The sequence below is a fragment of the Brachyhypopomus gauderio genome, chromosome 4 (assembly GCF_052324685.1).
Source record: "Brachyhypopomus gauderio isolate BG-103 chromosome 4, BGAUD_0.2, whole genome shotgun sequence".
NCBI lineage: Eukaryota > Metazoa > Chordata > Actinopteri > Gymnotiformes > Hypopomidae > Brachyhypopomus > Brachyhypopomus gauderio.
The window spans coordinates 23,749,786-23,772,055 of NC_135214.1; the positions used below are offsets into that span (position 1 = coordinate 23,749,786).

The following is a 22,270-nucleotide window of genomic DNA, read 5'->3' on the forward strand; positions in this document are numbered from 1 at the left end:
GAGTACAGAATTTACAGTTAATTAACTAACTTGCTAGTTTATTATAGTATTTAGCTACATATATATATGTGACAAGAATCAAAAACACATCTACTTCACACACATTTTCTACTTCACACACAGATTATGTAACGATGGATGTACGGACACCTACAAACTGCGTTTGAAAACAGAAGGAAAGATGGACCCAAGTGCCAGTAGAGCAGACAAATCCCACGGCGATTAAACAAATCAGCGCAAAAATAAAATGCCCAAAAACAGAGGCCGAAAACTCAATGCGTGAAGGGCAAACTCAACTACAGAGGCACGGGAGGAAAATAACCAAGGCAACTCAAAAGACGTGGAAAAAACTCAACGAATGAAAAAGATACCAAGGATGCCAGGGGAAGTAACTGGTAGCAGGAAAACGTTGCAACAAACAAAAAACCCTTCCCAAAAAAAAGTATAATGGATAGGAAGAGAAATAGTTGGAGGAAAACTTGGAGGGCCAGAGAGCAGTGCAGGAGATAAATACTCAAATAAGTAGGGAGACACAGAGAAAAAGAGAAAGTAAGGTGGTGAGACACTTTTCAACAAGAACACAACGTACGAGGCAGAGAAAGCAGAAAAGGCTGAGAACGTGTCGGCAAGCCAAAACGATTCAGCAGTGATCTGTCACAACAAGCTTCCTTAAGTAGCCAGGGAGACAGGTGTGACGGATCACGGCTGATTGAGCTTATTGAGTCTGGGACTGACTCGGGAGCCTCCAGTGACGGCTGGAGGAGCGACATCCGTGCCAGCCCTGACAGAGCCCCCCTCGGGCCCGAGAACCCGTGGGCCCAGGGTGATGGCCCTGCTGCAGTGCAAGTCGCGGATAAGGGTATGGTCGACGATGCGCTAGGCAGGGACCCAGGAGCGCTCCTCGGGGCCATAACCTTTCCAGTTCACGAGGTATTGGTCCCGGCCCCTAACACAATGTGGGCCAATTTCTTGGTCCCGCCATGGACTGGCAAGTCCCTGGTGGAAAGCCAGACAAGCTGCCGGGATCGGAAGCACAAGGCCGGGAGACGATGCTTGTCAGCACTGCGGCGATACCCGGCCGAGGCTGACAATAGGGGTTTACGGGCCCTACGTCACGCCAACCGGCATCACCACACCAAGGCACGAGCTCCCAGAACATAGGAGGGGCCTACCCATAGAGACACTCAAAGGGCAACATGTCGAGGGCCGAGTGCCACAGGGAGCTGGTCGGCCCAGGAGGAGGGATTAGACGATGGCAGACACCTGAGTGCCTGTTCGAAGTCTTGATTCATCCTCTCCGCCTGACTGTTAGTCTGGAGGTGAAACCCTGAAGAGAGAGTGTCCTTGGCACCCAATAGACCCAAAAAAGCTCCCCAGAACCAACTCGTGAACTGTGGCCCCCTATCGGACACCATGTCAGTAGGAAACCCGTGGAATCTAACAATGTTATGTAGGAACAGGGAGGCCATGTCATGGGTGGAGGGGAGCTTAGGCAGTGCCAGGAATCTAGCCGTCTTCGAAAACCAATCCACAATGACCAAGATGGTGGTGCTACCCCGAGAGGGAGGTAACCCAGTGACAAAATCAAGGGCCACAATAGGGACGCAATAGGGAGAGGACGTAGCAGGCCAGGCGGCTTGGTGTGAGAGACCTTATTATGGGCACACGTCCCACAGGCCCGGCCAGCTCGGGTGGTGACTCCCACTGACAGGAGAGCGCGTCAGGTTTGGCGTCCTTAGTGCCTGGTCGATAGGATAGAGTGAAACCGAAGCGGCTAAAATAGAGCGACCGCCTAGCCTATCTAGGATTCAGGCGTCTGGCCTGCTGGAGATATGCCAGAGTTTTATGATCCGTCCAGACCCGAAATGGATGCTTGGCCCCCTCCAGTCAGTGCCTTCATTCCTCTAACGCCAACTTAACGGCAAGTAACTCTTTGTCGCCAACATCGTAATTGTGCTCAGCGGGTGTCATGCGATGAGAAAAGTAGGTGCATGGGATTGTTGTCACGGTGACCAGCATCAGCCAAAGGAGGATGAATTCCCCCCCTGAGTCTCGGTTCCTCTCAAAGGTTTCTTCCTCATGCCCATAGGAAGTTTTTCTATGCCCTTGGCTCACTGGGGGCTTGGAATCGGACACTTGTAAAGCTGCTTTGTGACAACAACTGTTGTAAAAAGCGCTATATAAATAAAATTTCATTGATGTATTGAAGTTTCTGGGTGGTACCCGACCATTGGGACAGTACAGCACCCACAAAGGGTAGGTCAGGATCGGGCATACGTAGGATAGGTTCAGGCGTGAACTGTTTCTTGAGACTGTCAAATGACTTTTGGGCCTCGGGAGACCATACAAAAGGGCCTGGGGTGAGGTTGATGAGTGGAGCAGCCAGGGTATTGAAACCTTTGATAAATCAGCAATAAAAGTTAGCAAACCCCAGGAACCGCTGGACTTGGCATAGGGAGTTGGGAGTCGGCCACTGAGCAACAGCTCGAATTTTGGACGGTTCATAGCTAAGGTGTTAGGAGCTACCCTGTATCCTAAAAATGCCTCTTCCCAGACATGGAAGAGTGACTTCTCCAACTTTACGTATAGATTATTCTGTAGAAGGAGCTGGAGGACTCGTCTAACGTGCTTAATGTGTTCTGACCCCGAGTGACTGTAAATAAGAATGTCGTTCAAGTAAACAAAAGCGTATCTGTCTAAGGTTTCTTTATAAGCATCTTGTTTATAAAACATTGAAAAACCAAAATAGCACTGTGACCAGGGAAACCCCAGGATAAGATGCATTTGGGGAGCGCTAATGACATAGAGCATAGGCTTGTCAAGGTCAGTCAAGGGTATTCCCAATTCCTTAAGTCGCCCTGTGTCTGTTTATGTAGTTATACTGTTGTAGTCACTCCAACCATGTGTGTGTAATGTCATTCCATTATTACCATTCACTCATGTTTCATGTCTAAGTTAAGTCTGTTCTGTGTAATCACGGCTTCATGAGTCATTACGTTGCTGAGGCAATTTGAATAATTGCAATGAATCTGTTTGCTGCCTCTCCTTTGCTGCGGTCCACGACTGGCCCACACCCCGCACGGTGCACCAGTTGCGCAGTTTTTTGGGTTTTGCATCGTAATACAGGCATTTTGTGAAAGGCTTCGCAAAGATTGCCGCACCGTTCGACAAGTGGCGGCGGTGCCAAATTCCGTTGGTCTGACAAGGAGATAGGGCTTTAAGCTGTGTTTTGTGTTAGGGACTAAGAATTGTATTGTTTTATTTTAGGTTATTTATAATGTTTTTTTCTAAGGGGGAGGGGGGGTTTTGTGTGATTACGTGGCTGAGGGAATTTGAATAAAAAAGCCTTGTTGCATTTCAATGGATCTGTTTGCTCCCTCTCCTTCCTACACCACGCCACAATTGGTGTCAGAAGTGGTCCTACAAGACGAGATGAGACGCATCTCTGAGGAACTTGAACGGCTGAGGAGGGAGACGGAGAAACCGAGCGGCGCAACGAGGAAGAGGCAACAGCTGGATGGGCCAAGTGACAGTGGCCCACCGCTATCGGCTCAACGGACGACAGCGAGAAGGAGCGTGACGGCAACAGAGATGACGGCGACGGCGGCTAGCATGACACATCAGCTTAGCCTCCCATGCTACAATGGCCAGAGGTGTCAGAAGTATTCACATTCATTACTCAGGTAGAAGTACAGATACTAGGGTTTAAAAGTACTTCTGTAGAAGTGGAAGTATCAACTCAAGCTTTTTACTCAAGTAAAAGTGTTAAAGTACTGCTTTCAAAACTACTTAAAGTATAAAAGTAAAAGTAATGTAAGGAAAAAAAGCCATTAAGGACAAAAGCTTAGGTCGCACCACAGGCGTCTATAGTGCACTAGCCCACAAAGGTGTTTTTTTACATCTACAGTCATGGCCAAGTTTTGAGAATGACACAAATATCATATTTTCACATGATCTGCTGCCCTCTGGTTTTTATGTGTTTGTCAGATGTTTTTATCACATACAGAAATATAATTGCAGTCATATTATGAGTAACAAAAGCTTTTATTGACAGTTAGAATGAGTAAATGCAGCAAGTCAATATTTGCAGTGTTGACCCTTCTTATTCAGGACCTTCTCTGTGGCATGCTCTCAATCAACTTCTGGACCAAATCCTGACTGATAGCAGTCCATTCTTGCACAATCAATGCTTGCATTTTGTCAGAATGTGTAGGTTTTTGTTTGTCCACCTGTCTCTTGATGATTGACCACAAGTTCTCAATGGGATTAAGATCTGGGGAGTTTCCAGGCCATGGACCCAAAATGTCTATGTTTTGTTCTCTGAGCCATTTAGTTATCACCTTTGCTTTATGGCACGTTGCTCCATCATGCTGGAAAAGGCATTGTTGATCACCAAACTGCTCTTGGATGGTTGGGAGAAATTGCTCTCGGAGGATATTCTGGTACCATTCTTTATTCATGGCTGTGTTTTTAGGGAAGACTGTGAGAGAGCCGATTCTCTTGGCTGAGAAGCAACCCCACACATGAATGGTTTCAGGATGCTTTACAGTTGGCATGAGACAAGACTGGTGGTAGCGCTCACGTCGTCTTCTCCGAACAAGCTGTTTTCCAGATGTCCCAAACAATCGGAAAGGGGATTCATCAGAGAAAATGACTTTACTTTGTTGCCCTCCTTGAGATCAGGCCTTGCTCCAAGAGTATCCGCCTCACAGTGCGTGCAAATGCACTCTCACCTGCCTGCTGCCATTCCTGAGCAAGCTCTGCACTGCTGTTAGCCCGATCCCGCAGCTGAAACACTTTTAAGAGACAGTCCTGGCGCTTACTGGTCTTTCTTGGGCGCCCTGGAGCTTTTTGGCAACAATGGAACCTCTCTCCTTGAAGTTATTGATGATGCAATAGATTGTTAACTGAGGTGCAATCTTTCTAGCTGCGATACTCTTACCTGTTAGGCAATTTTTGTGCAGTGCAATGATGACTGCACGTGTTTCTTTAGAGATAACCATGGTTAACAGAAGAGAAACAATGATGCCAAGCACCAGCCTCCTTTTAAAATGTCCAGTGGTGTCATTCTTACTTAATCATGACAGATTGATCTCCAGCCCTGTCCTCATCAACACCCACACCTGTGTTAATGGAGCAATCACTGAAACGATGTTAGCTGGTCCTTTTAAAGCAGGGCTGCAATGAAGTTGAAATGTGGTTTCGGGAATAAAGTTCATTTTCTATGCAAATATTGACTTTGCAATTAATTGCATTCTGGAGTATATGCAAATTGCCATTATAAAAACTGAAGCAGTAGACTTTGTAAAAATTAATATTTGTATCATTCTCAAAACTTTTGGCCATGACTGTACACTTGATCTGCAATTTGACAGCACAGATTCCGTGACTGTTTAACATTGACATTGGAAAACAAATAATATATTCAAACCCAAATGAACACAAACAAGCGACAGCTGAAACCAATAAGACAAAACAAGAGGCGGAACTAAACAGAAGACCAGGGGAGCAGGAGCCGGGAAGACAGAGAGGGAGGGGGTGGAGCCAGGCGTGACAGAACCCCCCCTCTAAAGCGCCACTCCGGGGCACTTAAAACCATACCAGAAAACAAAAAACAAGTCACGCAGAAACCGGGGCAAAACCAGGACGAACAACATGGAAACCTGGGAACAAGACATGGGGGCAGGACCAGAGGCTGGGCGGCTGGCGTAGGCGTAGGCTGGGCGGCTGGCGTAGGTGTAGGCTGGGCGACTGGCGTAGGCGTAGGCTGGCCGGCTGGCGCAGGCGTAGGCTGGCCGGCTGGCGCAGGCGTAGGCTGGCCGGCTGGCGTAGCTTGGAGGAACCGTTCAGCCCTACGGGCTGCTACAACCTCTGGGTCGGACCAATCGTGTGTCCAATACTCTGCATTATACCTCCCAAAGCGAGCTCTAAGCATAGTGAAAAATCCCTCCAGAGTCTCCATCTCCTGGGCTCTCCGTGACATGAAGAGATCAGCCCATTGTAGGGCCTTCCCCTCAAGGTATTGTAAGAGGTATCTCACCTTAAGAAATTCGGGAGGTTGTGGGCCGAGCAAACAGTCAAAAAACAATCTGCTCTGGAGAATAAACCCTTCTAGGGGAACTTCCCCATTAAACTCATGTGGGGGACTTATCTCCGAAGGCAGTTCAAACGGCTCTCCCCGTTTTATCCATACAAGCAGGTCCCCAGGTAAAGGGAAGATCTCTACTCCAAGCTCTCTCGCTGCGTCCTGATGTGGTGGGTCAATCTGTATTATCTCTCGAGTTACCAGACTCCCAGGACTCTACATCAACTGTGAGTTAGGTGGTAATTTCTTTCTTGCGCTTATCGATATGGGGTTGTCAGTCTCCTTGATCAGGCCTGACCTATTGCCCGATGATGTGTGGGGGCTTTAGCTCTTTCAGGTAGCGTTAACAACAGTGACAGGAGACCATTTCGAGCTTGTCGGGTGTGTCTCTGTGACGCTTAATTTCGGGCACGGGCCTTTTTGGGTGGGGGGCATTAATGATCACTGCAATTTGGGCAGTGATTTTATGGAATGTGCGGGGGGCGGTGATAGACTTCAGCAGTGGTAGCTTGACACTAAACGACCACAATGTGTTGGTGCATGCCACTGGTTTTGAGGCTGTGTTGGCCAATCTGGAGCTGGTTTTGGGCCTTATTAAAGAGACGAACCTCTCGCTTAACCCAGCGAAGTGTAACCTGCTGCAATGATGGATCAGTTTCCTTGGACATGTAGTGAGCGGGGAGGGCATCGTGACAAGATGGCTGGCCCACACCCTGCACGGAGCACCAGTTGCGCAGTTTTTTGGGTTTTGCATCGTACTACAGGTGTTTTGTGAAAGGCTTCGCGAAGATTGTCGCGCCCTTACACCGTTTGACGAGTGGCAGCAGTGCCAAATTCCATTGGTCTGACGAGGAGATAGGGCTTACCTTATACCGTCGGGGCAGTTTGTGGTAGACACCGACGCCAGTGATCATGGGTTGGGGGCTGTGCTTTCACAGTTACAGGACGGGTCGGAATTGGTCATTGCCTACTTTAGCCAGTGGCTAGACAAAGCTGAACACAATTACAGTGTGACGTGGTGGGAACTGTTAGCGGCCGTGGAAGAATTGCCACACTTTTGGCCATATATCTACGGTGTCCCATTCAATCTGCGCACAGATCACGCGTTGCTATTATGGCTTATGTGGTTTCGCGAACCTGAGGGCTTCAGGAATTCGACTACACAGCTGAGCACCATCCAGGTCGTAGCCATGGGAACACCGACACTTTATCCTGTCGTCCATGCGCCAAGTCGAACTGCATGCACTGGGCAGAAGGCAGAAGTGCGCATACGACGAAAAAAATGACTGTGCCCCAATCTTCAGTCGACTTGGGTTGGGCCGTGCAAGGTCCTTTCACAGCTTGGGAAGGTATACAGGATCCGATGGTGCCGGCTGCGTCTCGTGGTGCACCACGACCGCTTGGCCCCATACAGGCCAAAGCTAGTGGGCGCCGGACGTCTCCCGGACTCTCCTACCCCGTTCCCCCCAGTGCTTCCCGTGTTGTTTCCCCCGTAGCCGGATCGGCCAGACCGCAGCGCACGCGGAGTTTACCGCGTCGCCTGCAGGACTACGTGTGAGTAACTACTGTATTTCATGTTGTGTACAGGTTTGGAATTGTTATGTGGATGTTTGATGTGTTTTACAATGTCCTGCATTTTTGGATGTTTAAAAAATATATATATTAAATAAAACAGATGTTGTTGATTCTCTGTGTGCTGGGCCTCCTGACATTGTACCTGCTTAGAATCATGCTGTATGACCTGTTATGCTGTGATAACATTCTGTGCCCTTGTGTGGTCGCCGGGGACAGACCTCTTCCTGTTTGCTGCCTCTCCTTCCTACACCAAGCCACATTACTATTACTTTTTTTAATTCAGCACACAGTTATAACTTCACACTGGAATAGCACCAAACATCGAATGTAGCCTGTCATTTATTTACAGCAGGGGTCAGCAACCTATGGCATGCGTGCCACTGTTGGCACGCCAAGGCATAATCACTGGCACGCGCCACGCTGGACCAGCATCAGCAAAAAAAATTAATAATAAAAAATCTCAGACAGAGAGCACGATCCTCCAATCGAAATCGCTCCTCAACGCTCTGCACTCAGCTCAGCCACAGACCCATGTTTAAATTTAGCCTAATACAAATCAGTTAGCCTACCTGAAAGCATTACGAGATGACAGAGCCTCCGGTAAAAAAAAACAAAGCGAGGGCATTTTAACCCTGAACGGAAGACAATGGTTTGGTGTATGTCAAAGATCATGCTGTGTGTACACTGTGCTATGACAACATTGCGTGCCGAACTTCCAGCATTAAGAAGCATTTCGAGACAAAACACGACTAGACGTATAAAGACCCCGCCGAAAGAGTCGAAGCCGTTAAACGTGCTGTGGCAAACAGTCCAGCTCTCTTAAAGTAGGGTGACTAAACGTCCGTATTTCCCGGGACATGTCCGTATTTCACGTCCTGTCCCGGGCGTCCCGGAGTTTTTCTAAGCGAGGAAATGTCCTGGTTTTTAAATTACCTTCATTGGACCATTAAAATTTAAATTTACAGGCACTACGGCCGCATGGCGCAGCGTGTGACGTAATCCCTGAGCAGCGTCAAGGCTGGATTATTTATGGATTATACTTTCGCGAGTGACCGTAGCGCGCGACTTCGCACACCTTCGCACACCTTGCACACTCCACGTCTCAGGTTGCCGACCCCTGATTTACAGTTTTAAAACAGCTTATGTGTTTGTGAGATATTTCTTTCATATGTCAGCGTTTTTTAACCAAACAACAGCGTCAGCGCTAATTATTGTGAACACAGGCCCTGTGACAGGGATTTGGGTCATGCGGACACGACATTTGTTTATCGCACTTTAAACACGTTAAACGATGTTTTGAATGTTTTTAGTAGTAGATAAATCCATACTGAAAAAGTAACGAAAAGTTACTTTACATTAATATAGGCCTACTAATCATTTGGATGAGATTTTACATGTTTAAATGTAACCTCAATCATGCTCTAATTTGTGGTTTAAATGACATAACATTGCTTGCTTTAAATCAATTTGGCCTAGGCTATACGGTGTATATATGTGCATGGTACAGTCATATAAAGAGTGAAAGGAAAAACTAACATTTGGAAAATCACACCGTTCATGCAGTCATCACTGGGATGTATTTGGTGCGGTTAGTGAGGTCAGAATAGTCTTGGATGATTATGAAAATTAAGAGATTATGGCGGTGTTTGTCATGTTTAGGAGCGGTTGAGACTAGTGAATATCAGACGGGGCGGTCCACAGTCTATGACTGATAGAGGAGGGAGAGAAAGAGGGAAAACTGTACAGTACATAATTCAGAGCTACGAGGAAGGAAGTCGAGAGAGAGGAAGCGTGAGAGAAATCAGAAGAGACAAGCGCAAGAAAACAGTCACAGACCAAAGACGGGAGTTCAGAAGAGGAATCTACACCCTTTGTTACGTATTTAATTATGGAAGGAATCGATTTTCCTTCGGTGAGTCAGCTGCAGTTGTTTCCTTCCAAGGCCGTTAATTAAGGTGACCAAACGTCCGTATTTCACGTCCTGTCCCGGGTTTTTTTAGTGAGGAAATGTCCTGGTTTTTAAATTACCTTCATTGGACTGATTAAACTTGAGGTGTCCTGTTTTTCCCAAATGAAAATATGGTCACCCTACCGTTAATGATCATTTTAGAAGTATTGATACATCACGTGTGCGTTAACAATGTTAACGGATTAATATGTTTTGTGAATTAAGATAAAAACCAGAAAAAAGTACAAAACATTTTGTAACGTGGAAGTTCTGAGAGATTTAAATATGCTGTTTGTCTTTAACAAGTACTGCACACAGTTATCAAAGCTGTGCAACAAGACTGTCAAATGTCTGCAAATAAAGAAATTAGATGCAAAGTTAAAGTTAATTAAATGTATTTTTAGATGGTATTTTTTGCTTTAGTTAAAAAACTAAAATAGACGTATGATTAAAGTTTCGAAGATATAGAGTTCGTGGTTTCCTTTAACATTGCCGTTCTGGCAGCAGTACAACAATGGCAACATTTACGTAGTACAAGCCGATCGGAATGAGAGAAACGTAATAACGAAAAGGAAATGTTGAATTTGGTTCATCCATCTCTGTAAAAGCAAACACGCCTCATTAACACTTTTTATGAATAAGGAACCAAGTTCAATCTCCGAGTAAGAAGCTGCGAACAAGTAACCAAATCGGAAGCTGCGAAGAAGTAATGAACTTAGTTACTTCGTCACAGATTCCGATTCGTTTGGTTACTTGATTTAGGCTACTTTTGATTTAGAATCAAGAAAATCCCTAAAACATGATACATGGGGGAGGAGAACTTTGTGGAGAGGTCGAACTCTGTTGGCCAGAGGTGGTGTTGCCAGAACCGGTGTAACAGATTCCATGCGTTATCATCAGGGCCGGCGCCAGAACATATACAGTGAGGGGGCGTCAGAAAATTTCGGGGGGGCGAACTTAAGTTGTTGAGCCGGGGGGGGGGGGGGGGGGGGGGTGGCGAACGTAAGTAGTTGAGCGGGGGGGGGGGGGGGGGGGGGGGGGTGCGTGTAACGATTGTCGAGCGGCCGAGGGGGCACCATGTGGCGATTGTTGTAAAATAAATGGGTCTTATTTTTTACATTAAGGGGGCGGGACACCTCGCCTGAGGGGGCGACGCCCCCATTCGCCCCCCCCCGTGGCGCCGGCCCTGGTTATCATTAATTACTCCACTAATGTTACTTTGATTTCCATTTAATTGTGTTGACAAATTATGTTCATTCAGTCCAATTGTAATTCCAGCTTGGCCCATCGATTTAAGGATGGATTTAAAGCAGTGGCCCACGTTTAAGTACAGAAAGCAGTTCTGATGAAGCCAGCAACGTATTGTCATCATTTAATATTTCATAGCACCAAAAAAATAGCCTTAATAGGTTAATCATTAATATATTATTATTTTTACATACTTACATTGAAGATGCACAGTCGACCGGAAATGTTTGAGTTTGAAGGCATCCCTATGGTCCACTACTTCACGGACAACTGGGAGAATATTCAGAACTTCAAGGCGAGACCAGATGACATCCTCATCGCCACTTATCCCAAAGCTGGTATGCTGTGTTTCCTTAAACGTATTACTCAATAGTGAGAATAAAACTAGGGCAAACATGTCAGTACCCAGACATTGATCAGTGCACATTCATCAGATACATGTTAGAAAGAAGCTTTGGACAAGAAGTCAGACCAGGATGACATCATCATTTGAGTAGTTTGACAATTAACTTTTCTTTTTTTTTTTACAATTAACAAGCTAGCAGTGCTGGCTTGGAGGTCAGTGCATACTATGCTTCTAAACCATTAATATTTTATTGCCTGAGGACATAGTTTTAATAAACATGTGTTTTAATAAACTGCTTACTAACTTAATAAAGATGCATGTGTGAGGTTTCTTAAATACAACCACCCAAAATATAATGAAAATATACATTAGTGAAAACACTCACACTCCTGCTGTACTACAGTTTGCCACCCTGGTTGTATGGTGGAAAAACACAAGCCAGACTCAATTTCCACAAACCAAATACAAGTTTACTTGCTCAAGTCACAAATACATACAGCAGTGTTTTGTCTAACACTGGGGAGACAGCACAGGCAGTACCAAGAAAACAAAATAACCAAATTATTTAAGAAACTGAAGCAAATGTTTAGGTAACTAAACTGATAGTCAGAATACATGTGCTACCTGCCAACTTACCTAAGGTGTCTGGACAGGCGAAATCCTGTGTGGTGTTTTGTACAGACATGTTTAGGCTTCAGTACCCAATTCTTGCTCAACAGGGTAAAATGCTTTCAACCCTTTCGCACTTGATGGTCTCAGGGAATAAAATCAACAGGGAAAGAAAAAGACAACAGCACGTAAGATCATTCAGTGTCGTGTATATTTAGAAGAGCACATGCACTTGTTTGACGTAATCAACAGCACGGAAGAGGCTTCATGACTGAGAGTGAGAGCTCCCAGGAGATAGACTCTGTTTCCAAAAGGAGAGTCTTCCTTCTCCAGGCGGTCGGCATCTTCGACCCCTGCACCAGTGAGCTTAAGGGCGTAAGTGCTCAGTGCTCGGTTTAAAAAGTGAACTTCTCGAACAGACAACATGCTGCCTGTTGTTTTCACCATGGTGCTTATGCTCCTTAACAGCTGATGATTGTTAACAACAAATAACACATTAGTAGAGAAATGCATTTAACTCATATTTGAATATTCACTAATAAGCATTACCATTAGTAAGCACTACAAAGCCATTCTGTATTCATGTCTATTTTGTGTTTTGATCTTAGCTCGAGGTTTCTTTTTATCTCTGCCCTCTGTCTTGACCCTGTTTATGTCTTCTTACAATATCCATTTCCTTTGTCCCTATTAATAGACATTTACCTGTAATGGAGCCCTCTCGAGTCTTTGAGACTCACTCATGACAGAATCTGTTCTTTCCATATCAGGACAGTCGAAGTAGGCAAAGCAGCAGTGTGACCCATCTTGTCTGAAATGTTACAGTGACGATCTACTGTCTTCTCACAAGTTCATCTATGAACTTATATTATATTTAAGGGTGGGCATAGATGATTTTTTTAAATCTAGATTAATCTCACTGAAATCTTAAAATTAATCTAGAATATGCGTGCTACCCAAGTAATTACAAAAAGTCAGTCTTTGAGATAGGGTTTCTTAATACAGAGACATACAATACATCATACAATACAATACATTAGACCAGGGGCTCATCTCCTGTTTCCAAAATGCATCAATGACTGCTTGAGGAAGCTGTTCTACTTTGATACTTGAAGAAAAAAAACATGCTCAATAAAATGTAGGATACTCATGTTCAACGGTTTATTCAGTTAAACATGAAAATAGTACTGTAAGACTAGATACTTTAAGAGGGCATATTCAGTCAAACATGAATTTGTAAGCCTACATACTGTACATTAAAAGGGGTTGATAACATGTTTATTCAGCTAAACATGAGATTTGAAATGTAAGCCAACATTTAGTACATTTAACGTGTTTTTTCGGCGGCGGTGACTCTTCCCCTGGACTGCATCAGTGCTTGACCCAGTGTCAGCAGCATTAGCAAACGGGTGCTTTGCGTTTAAATGGTACTTCAGACTGGTAAAACTCCTACAATAAACTAATTCCGCGTTGCATAAGGTGCAAACAACTTTAGTCTTGTCAATGTCTCCATTAGGAAGCTTCCTAAAAATGAATTTTACATTAAGCAAACCTGGTGGCTTCGTGGCTGCATCCATCTAAGCACATGTGCGATTTGTTGTGGTAATTCACAGGTTTGAAAACTTGTTCTCGCCCCCTACTGTGCAATTTGGTTAGGAATACACCCGAGCTAAACTATCAAGGTGAAAGTCCTCATAGTTTACTTACCTATTTTGACCCAGTTCCCAACCCAACTTTAAGAATAAATTAATGGCGATAATTTTTATATCGCCCGATAAGAGTATCACATTATCGAACGCCGTTAACGCTGATAATGGCCCACCACTAATTATATTATACTTATATTAGAGTGTGACCTACCAGCTATACTTAGATGCTATAAATGCTCAATATAGATGTCATAGATGATAAATGCTCAGATATAGAGGAGAGACAAATTAATTCCTCTGGTTGGTTCAGTGTCTTGCAGTCAAAACCCCCACATCAAAATACTGGTTGTAGGACCTCCGTTAAAACAACAATGTTCAAAATCATTAAACATAATGTGGTATTTTTTTCTTTTGTCCAGCAAAAAGAACAAATGACCATTATGTGATACCATTCAAAAAAGTCATAAATACTGACTATGTGATCTCATAAACCACTTCTTTCCCCCTCTCTTCCTCTCCCCTGGTCTTTTCTGACAGGCACTACCTGGGTGTCCTACATGCTGGACCTGCTTTACTTTGGCAACACGGCACCAGAGCGTCAGACCTCTCTGCCCATCTACATGCGAGTACCGTTCCTGGAGTCGGCCTTCCCTGTGATCCCTACAGGTCTGTGGCCCCGCCTTCTGAGGCCGTGAGGTGTGAATACAAATGGGCCTGTAGCCACTGTATATAATTTATTAGTGGATTAATGGGATCATGTGCCTGTCATGTGCCCAGTCTTGTAAATGGCAATACTTATATACTATATATATATAATGCAACTATACTACACTATACTATACTACTTACATACAATCTGTGGATTCAGTGTAAACTGCTGTGACTTTTAAGTGCCATAATTCCATTGTCCAATAATGCAATCAGTACAAAGTTCTGTTTTTTAAGTTTTTTGGTAGATTATTTTTTTTTTTGGACTTTATGCAGGAGTGGAATTGGCAGATAATCTGCCCACCACGCCGCGCCTTATCAAAACTCATCTACCTGTTCAGTTGGTGCCCAAGTCCTTCTGGGAACAGAACTGCAGGGTACTGTATGTGGGATTTATTCTCTGTATGTTTTTGTCCAATTTGAACATGAAAATGTATGTACATAACGATTTTTACAACACATGTTGTCACAAATCAGCTTTACAATCGCATGGGTCCAGATCCCTAATGAACAAACCAGACAGTGGCAAGGAAAACCCCCGTAGTTCCCCCTAAACATGGCTTTACTTTTTACATATCTGTGTAAATATGTGTATGTATGATGCAGAGAAAGTGGGTTATTCTCTAATGTGCTTAACTTCTATAACAGCTTTCACAATTTTAACAATGTCTTTCCTGTACAACAGGAGCACATTCTGCTCTTTTAAACATCTTACAATTAGTCAGTAAGCCCTTACTTTAACTTATGAAGGCAAAGGTCGCCCGAATTAATGAAATATGAGCAAGCGTTTCTGTGCTGAGCACATTCTTCACATTTTGAAAGTGTAACCGATGCTCTGAGCCAAATCACATCCTGCACACAAGTCCACTTCCCATACTGAGAAAGGCATGCCTGCATCCTAACCAGAAACACAATTTTACGACAATAGATAAGGTGTGTCTAATTTTGTCTATAGTAGGTTACCAGTGAAATTAACAGTCACTCTTTCTCTCCAGGTTGTCTACATAGCACGCAATGCCAAAGACAATGCTGTGTCCTATTTTCACTTTGATCGAATGAATTATGTGCAACCAGAACCAGGAGATTGGAGCACTTTTCTGAAGAACTACATGGATGGAAAGAGTGAGTGAGTTACTGCCTCTACAGGGATCTGTGGCAGTGGTGCAAAAAGTATGCAGCGTATAGGGGCGCTGCACCAGAGGGGGCGCCAAATCGATGCCAGAAAATTATTTGCCGAGTTGATCGGGGGTGGGGGTGAAGTGTGGGGGGCGCCGATAGTATGTTTGCATACACCTCAGAAAGTATGTAGTTGCAACCCTGATCTGTGGTAATGGACTTTTCAATTTGAGTGATTTTTAAAAGCTGAAACAGTTGGAACAGCGAAGTAATGTATCGTCTTCCATTTTAACGTTTTTTTTTTTTTTTAGATGTTTTTGGTCCTTGGTATGACCATGTGTGTGGATACTGGGAGAAGAAGAAGACGTACTCAAACATTCACTATATGTTCTTTGAGGACATGGTGGAGGTAAAGTATCACATATGCAGGTTTTTCCAGGTGATGGTGTGGTGGAATTGATGGCACAGAATTCAAGATCTTATAATATATTAAGCAGTATTTATTTGATAGCAAGAGAGTTACAAAATATAAAAGTATAAAAGTATGATGTGAAGCGTACGCTTCATGCAGTAACTCTGAACTGTCTCTCTCAGTCCAGATTCTTATAGTCAAAGTGTGTGTGTAGAAAAAACTAAGGATGCCTGCTTCCCAGGAGCAGTTATCAGTTTCCCTAGGATTCAACCTTGGGTGCTTAGAAACAGATAAGCAATATTATCACTAACTCTGCTGCTGCACAGAAAACTTCAGTCTTACAGAAAAACATCTTCAATATGGTTACAGTTAACTACTAAGCAGTACTTTTCACACAGACCGTGCTATAGTGTCTGCATGGACATGATTAACATGAATCACACATGAATATAATCAATATTTCCTTCACATTTCCCCCTTTGATTCTCTTAATCATTCAACATAATCTTCATGCAACAGTAGTCATTCTTTCAGAAAGCTTTAGGAATCATCTGGTTCTGCAACCCAGTCGCCAGGAATGAAGGTGTGGAGCAGATGGTCTGCTGGTTCTAGCAACACTGCTTTCACCTGCTTAGACACAGTACATAGACTTGTACAAAGACAAACTTTTGAATTAGTTGTTCATTCAACAGGTGCATCTCCAGCCCTGGGGGTCCGAGACCTGTGTTGGGAGGCCTGCCAAAGACAATTTCAAATGCTGACAGCTCTGTCTTAGCTTGTGGTCTGGTCCTACACTGCCACAACACTAATGGCAAACATTTTGTCCAGGACATCCCTGTTTCCTGGCTGGTCTTGACAAGACCTGCTTTTATTGTGCTGTTTGCTCTTTGCACTGCGCCTGCAGGGTGGTAGCTGTAATGCTTGCACATGTCTATACCTACATATTTAGTGGACAAAGGGTGCCCCGTTATCACTGGAAATTCTCTGTGGCAGACCCCACCGGGGAATGATCTCTCTCAGGAACATCTTAGAAACCGCATCACTGTCCTGTTTCCCTGTTGGAAAAGCTTCCACCCACTTCTGAACATGCATACACATACTAGAAGGAACTTCTTTCCTTCAGTTGGTGTTAGTTCCACAAAGTCTATTTGCCAATTTTGAAACGGTTCTGTCTGGTGTCCCGAAGGGGCTGGTATTGTGTTGGTGTCTCTTCTAGTGGAGTTCTGTGTACAGATCAAATATTTAGAACAAAAATTTTGAGTATAAGTAGTGATACCTGGTCTATTCCCCCTTTGCTCATGTGACTCCTCCCATGAGCAATCTTAACTAGGCCTTGCATGTAAGCCTTTGGTAGGCAAGGTCTAGTAGTATCAGGGTGTACCCATACGCCTTCTGTTTTAACACAGCCCGCCCGTTTCCACTGGGCCTTCTCCTCTGAGGAGGCCATTTGTAGGATATCAATTGTAGTTATTGGGGTGGATGCATGTTCTTGTTGGGTGGCTTGTAAGTTAGGCGTCGCATGCGCTGTGGCTTTTGCAGTGGCATCTGTAAAAGCATCACCTCTCGCTGCCTCATCTTGGGATGAGGTGTGCGCTGCGCATTTAATGATTGCTACTTGCGCTGGTAGCTGGACAGCATCTAGTAGTTGCGCTACTAGTTTGTGGTTCTTAATTTTGCTGCCAGAACTAGTTAGGAAATCTCGGTCTTTCTATATGGCGCCAAAATCGTGCACTACTCCCCAATCATATCTGGAGTCTGTCCAGATATTCACTGTTTTCCCTTTGGCCAATTTGGCCTTGGTGAGGGCTACTAGCTCAGCTGCCTGAGCTGAATAGCTGCCTCCCCCTCGGGAGTCAACTCAAATGTTGAAGTGCTGGATCCTTTGGTGGGAATCAGTTATCTGAGGGGCCCCTCGTTCTCTGCATAGGAGAGAATAAAGGTGCAACAATATGAACACATGCCAAGAAATGATAACAGTTGTTTCTTAGTTTGCAGTTTGGGAAGCTTCAGTATGGTTTGTTGTGAGATAACGTGTCCTAAGAAGTTTACTTTCTCTCTGCAGTATCACAACTTTGATTTGGATGCCTTGTGGCCTTCCTCTGCTAAATAATTTAGCAGTGCCACTTTGGCCTGTCTGCAAAGGTCTCTGTTTGGAGCACAAACTAAGAGATCATTCGTATTTTGAACTAAAGCTGTTCCCTCTCGAAGTTTAAATGTTTCTAATCTCACACGTAGTGCAGCATTGTAAATGGTGGGTGATTCACAGTAACCTTGACATAATCTAGTGAATGTGTATTTTTATTATTATTTTTTTGAAAAGGCAAACCAAATTGGCTATCTGGATGAACTGGAATGCTAAAAAAAAGAAAAATGCATTGGCCAGATCCACTACACTGAACCACTAGCTGTCTGGGGGAACCTGAGAGAGAATGGTGTAAGGATTTGGGACTTCTGGGGATCTAGGGTGTGCTGCCACTTGACAGCTTGCAAATCCTGAACAAACCTCCATTCCTCTCACCCTGGCTTCTTAACTGGGAAAACTGGGAGTTCTTACTGGTGAGGTTTTGCATGGCACTATCACGCCAGCCTCTCGTAGTAATTGGAAAACGGACCTGATGCCTTTCATGGCTTCAGGTTTCAATGTGTATTGGTGTTGTTTGGGTCTGTAATCAGATTTGGGAACGATGCACACATCTTTTAATGAGGCCCACATCGTTCTTTCCCTTAACCAACAGAGCTTGCGGAACTTTTGCCAACTCTAATTCTTCCGCTGGGAGGAGGGTCATAGGTATGGCCTTTGTTTGTGTGTTGTCATTTTGGTCAAATAATTCCAGTGTGTTGGGTAGTGATATGTGGGGCGTGGCCCATGGAACACAATAGAGATTCATTTGTCCTTCACTCAGTCTCACTAGGCCTGCTGCCCATGTGTCGTTCAAGTCAGTCATGGTCATTAAGTCATGCAGCTCTGCATAGAACCTGGTCTCATACTCTGTATCTGGTCCGTCAGATATGTATGTGCAATGAAATGTGTCACTTGGTTTAATGTAAAAAATCTGCTGGTAACACATAAGTCACCTCTGTCATGAAATGCTTTCTGATTCCCCCTTCGGTGCCCCTGTACTGCCATTTATAGGCATAACCTGGTTGTCCTGATGCCAATTAAATTAATTGGGGCTCTCCCCAAAACAAAAATAGCCCATTCTGGCCACTTTGGAGTGTGTATTGCAATTTACACATCAAATCTCAAAACATTACATTAGCTGGGCACGTAGCGGAGATCAGGAAGCTATGTTCAAATCATTATTATCTACATTACACTGTATAAACACAGACACTCTCTCTAAGATAGTTAGCCCTCCCACACCCATTACTCTGACAGTTTTATCATGCTTCATTTCACAATTTATCTGGTCAGCCATTATAACGGTGTGTGTTGCTCCACTGTCTACCAAAAATTTTAGTTTTCGTTTTTCAACCATTATTTCTACCTGTGGGAGTGCTGCTGGGTTTTTACTAATTAGCTGGACAAAAGAGTAATCTAAATTTGGTACCTTCCTTTTGCTGTCTTCTTCCCTCAGTGGCCCGTCGCTGTCCTGCCTCCCTGCCGCCCGTCAGTCCTGGCCTCTTTCCTCAGTGGTCAGATGGCCATCTTTGGACTCTGGACAGTCTCTAGCAAAATGTCCTTGTTTGCCGCAATTGTAGCATGTGTCTTTGTCTTTGTTTCTCTGTCCACCACGTCCTCCATCTTCTCCGCCTCTGCCTCGGCCTCTTCCTCTGCTACTGATTTTGGCTGGTCTGGACCATAGTCAGCATAGCTTGCTGCTGTATGTCGCTCTGTTTCTGAGTTTTCTTCTTCTCCTTATTTATGAGCTGTGCCTCGTGGTGTTTAGAGTGATCTTCTATCACCAACAGAGGAGCTCTGTTGTATCCAATGCAGTTGGCTCTGATGAGGTCGCTGATGTCTGTTTCTCATGTTCACCAGTAAAGTGTTTCTCAGATGGCCTTCCCACGAGCCGATGTCTGCCGGGCCGTTGGCATGTTGTGCTGGTGCTTCGATTCCGCAGTGGTCTGTATGGACTCTGGTTAGTCGAACGAGGAAGTCACTGATAGACTCTCCATCTTCTTGTTTGCAAACTGCTATCTTGTCTGTGTTGACGGAGACTGGATAGGCAGCTTCCACTCTTTCCACCAAACGTCTTATCATGTCTCTGTACGGTCCGTTCAGATCAGCTCCCTCTCCATCAGGGGCATCCCACTCAGGTAGGTGGAGACAGACATCACCTGGATTCCAGTCACGTTCGATCTTGTTGAACTGAGGTCCGAGTTTGACCACCAGTAAACGTTTCAGTTCTGATTGGGTCGGTCTACAGGACCGAGCAAAAGCCACAAGTTATTCTCCAAAGCACCGTCCTCCTATGTCAGATGGTTTGTCCATACCCTCGCCTGCTTTCATGATGTCATCAGAAGTCCAGTGTCTGTGCACCATGATAACTCTGTCCAGGCCGGAGACTTCTACCATCGGGAACTGTGTGATCACTGGTTCGGGCGTGGTTATCATCATCTGGTGGGCTGCCTGATTGGCAACGGGCACCATCTCATACCATGATCCAGTGTGAGGGCCTGGTGCTGTCATAAGGCCTCCTCCCTTCACCGCGGTTTGAAGCCTGGTGTGCTTACTGACAGGGGAGAGTACGGGGGCCGAGTCTTCTGACAGTTCACGTTGTTGTGCATTTTCTAAGGCAGCTCTGGCGTCAGCATATGGGGGTGGGTGTGTGTTGTGAGGCGGGTGTGGGAGTGGTGCAGCTGCAGCGGCTCCCTCTCCCCCAGGTACTCCGGGTGGTGGGCGAAGTCTCGTTGGGGCGGCATCGAGGTCAGGATCAGCTAAGGAGACACACTGGGACACCTTATTAGTATTTTCTCCAAGCCCTACCTGCCTAACCTTCTTTTGCATATTAGCTCTCTTTTGAGCCTCCTCTAACCAACACTTGCAACATATCTTCCTTATTGTCATCAAAATACGCATGACAGCATGCTTTCTTATTATCCTTTTTAGGTCTCTCTTGAACCCTCTGTATCAACTTTCCCAAATACACCACACTTAGTGAACCACTTGGCGCAAACCCACAATTTTCTATCCAGTATGGAACATGTTTGCAGCAGTCAGTACCATAAAGTCTATTCATCTGTTCAAAAATGCTATTGGGATGTTGGCTGACATCAAAGGCATATTTTTTACTGTTACTTAAACCCATCCTTTAAATGTTCAAAATACAAATTGCTATTAAAAATACAAATTGCTATCAAAAACACTTATTTACTGCTTAACATATATTGGATCTCAATTTAGTTCCAACAATGGCCGTGAATAGGTCCCTCCTATAGCCTTGCACTGAATCGACCCGGGTCCTTATACGTTAATGTACGTCTACAATAACGGCCTTTTCTCTAGTTAGGCGTCTAAATAGGCCTATTCTCTTAATAGGCTCTTTATTACTCCCAGAGTAATATTCCTTTCCTATTTCAATGCAGGCAGGGACGCCTATTCCGTGGAAAACTACAAACAAGTTTTTATTCACTTACGATTGTGTGCCACCACCACGTTCTTTTTGTTCGTTGGATGAGGCGGGAGTCGTCAACGAGGTCAGAACTTTCAGCTACACCCTGGCGGTACTTTCCCTTTAGCTTGTGGGGTTCCCGTCATCCAGCTCAGTCCCAGACTGAGGAGCGTCCTCGGTGAGCTTCAGTTCATTCCTCCGCTACGATCCTCGCTCATCCTGCCGACAACGCCAAATTCTGTGGTGGAATTGATGGCACAGAATTCAAGATCTTATAATATATTAAGCAGTATTTATTTGATAGCAAGAGAGTTACAAAATATAAAAGTATAAAAGTATGATGTGAAGCGTACGCTTCATGCAGTAACTCTGAACTGTCTCTCTCAGTCCAGATTCTTATAGTCAAAGTGTGTGTGTAGAAAAAACTAAGGATGCCTGCTTCCCAGGAGCAGTTATCAGTTTCCCTAGGATTCAACCTTGGGTGCTTAGAAACAGATAAGCAATATTATCACTAACTCTGCTGCTGCACAGAAAACTTCAGTCTTACAGAAAAACATCTTCAATATGGTTACAGTTAACTACTAAGCAGTACTTTTCACACAGACCGTGCTATAGTGTCTGCATGGACATGATTAACATGAATCACACATGAATATAATCAATATTTCCTTCACAATGGTTACTGCTGGGATGAAGATAAGCTGATCTTTACATCAGCTGCACCATTTGAGTTTGGTGTTCATTAGTGTGGTTCTAATCTGACAGTCTGGTCCCTGTTTGTCTAGGACACCGGACGTGAGGTGGAGCACTTATGTTCTTTCCTCGGTTTATCTCCTCCATCAGAGGAGAAGGAGAGAATCACCAAATCCGTTCACTTTGACTCCATGAAGCAGAACAATATGACCAACTACTCCAGCCTCCCAGTCATGGACTTCAAGATCTCACAATTCATGCGGAAAGGTAAATATTCCCAGGAAAGGTCCTTCCCTTCCTGTCGGTTACTTTGCCTAAATACACAAACC

The 22,270-nt window shown here is 44.6% G+C and overlaps 1 protein-coding gene across 2 annotated transcripts in view; it reads left to right on the top strand.

Moving 5' to 3' along the window:
* Nucleotides 1-22,270, top strand: part of LOC143512618 (cytosolic sulfotransferase 3-like) — a 50,622-nt gene that overhangs the window by 26,422 nt on the left and 1,930 nt on the right. Inside the window, exons 1-7 of one of the 2 annotated variants that reach the window (XM_077003166.1) lie at nt 9,388-9,572; nt 11,062-11,194; nt 13,995-14,123; nt 14,442-14,542; nt 15,161-15,287; nt 15,593-15,690; nt 22,034-22,208. In XM_077003166.1, coding sequence (XP_076859281.1) covers nt 9,549-9,572; nt 11,062-11,194; nt 13,995-14,123; nt 14,442-14,542; nt 15,161-15,287; nt 15,593-15,690; nt 22,034-22,208 — 787 coding nt within the window. In that variant the 5' untranslated portion in view covers nt 9,388-9,548. Of the gene's footprint in view, nt 1-9,387; nt 9,573-11,061; nt 11,195-13,994; nt 14,124-14,441; nt 14,543-15,160; nt 15,288-15,592; nt 15,691-22,033; nt 22,209-22,270 lie in introns of those variants that run through there. The other variant, XM_077003167.1, reaches the window with a different exon arrangement.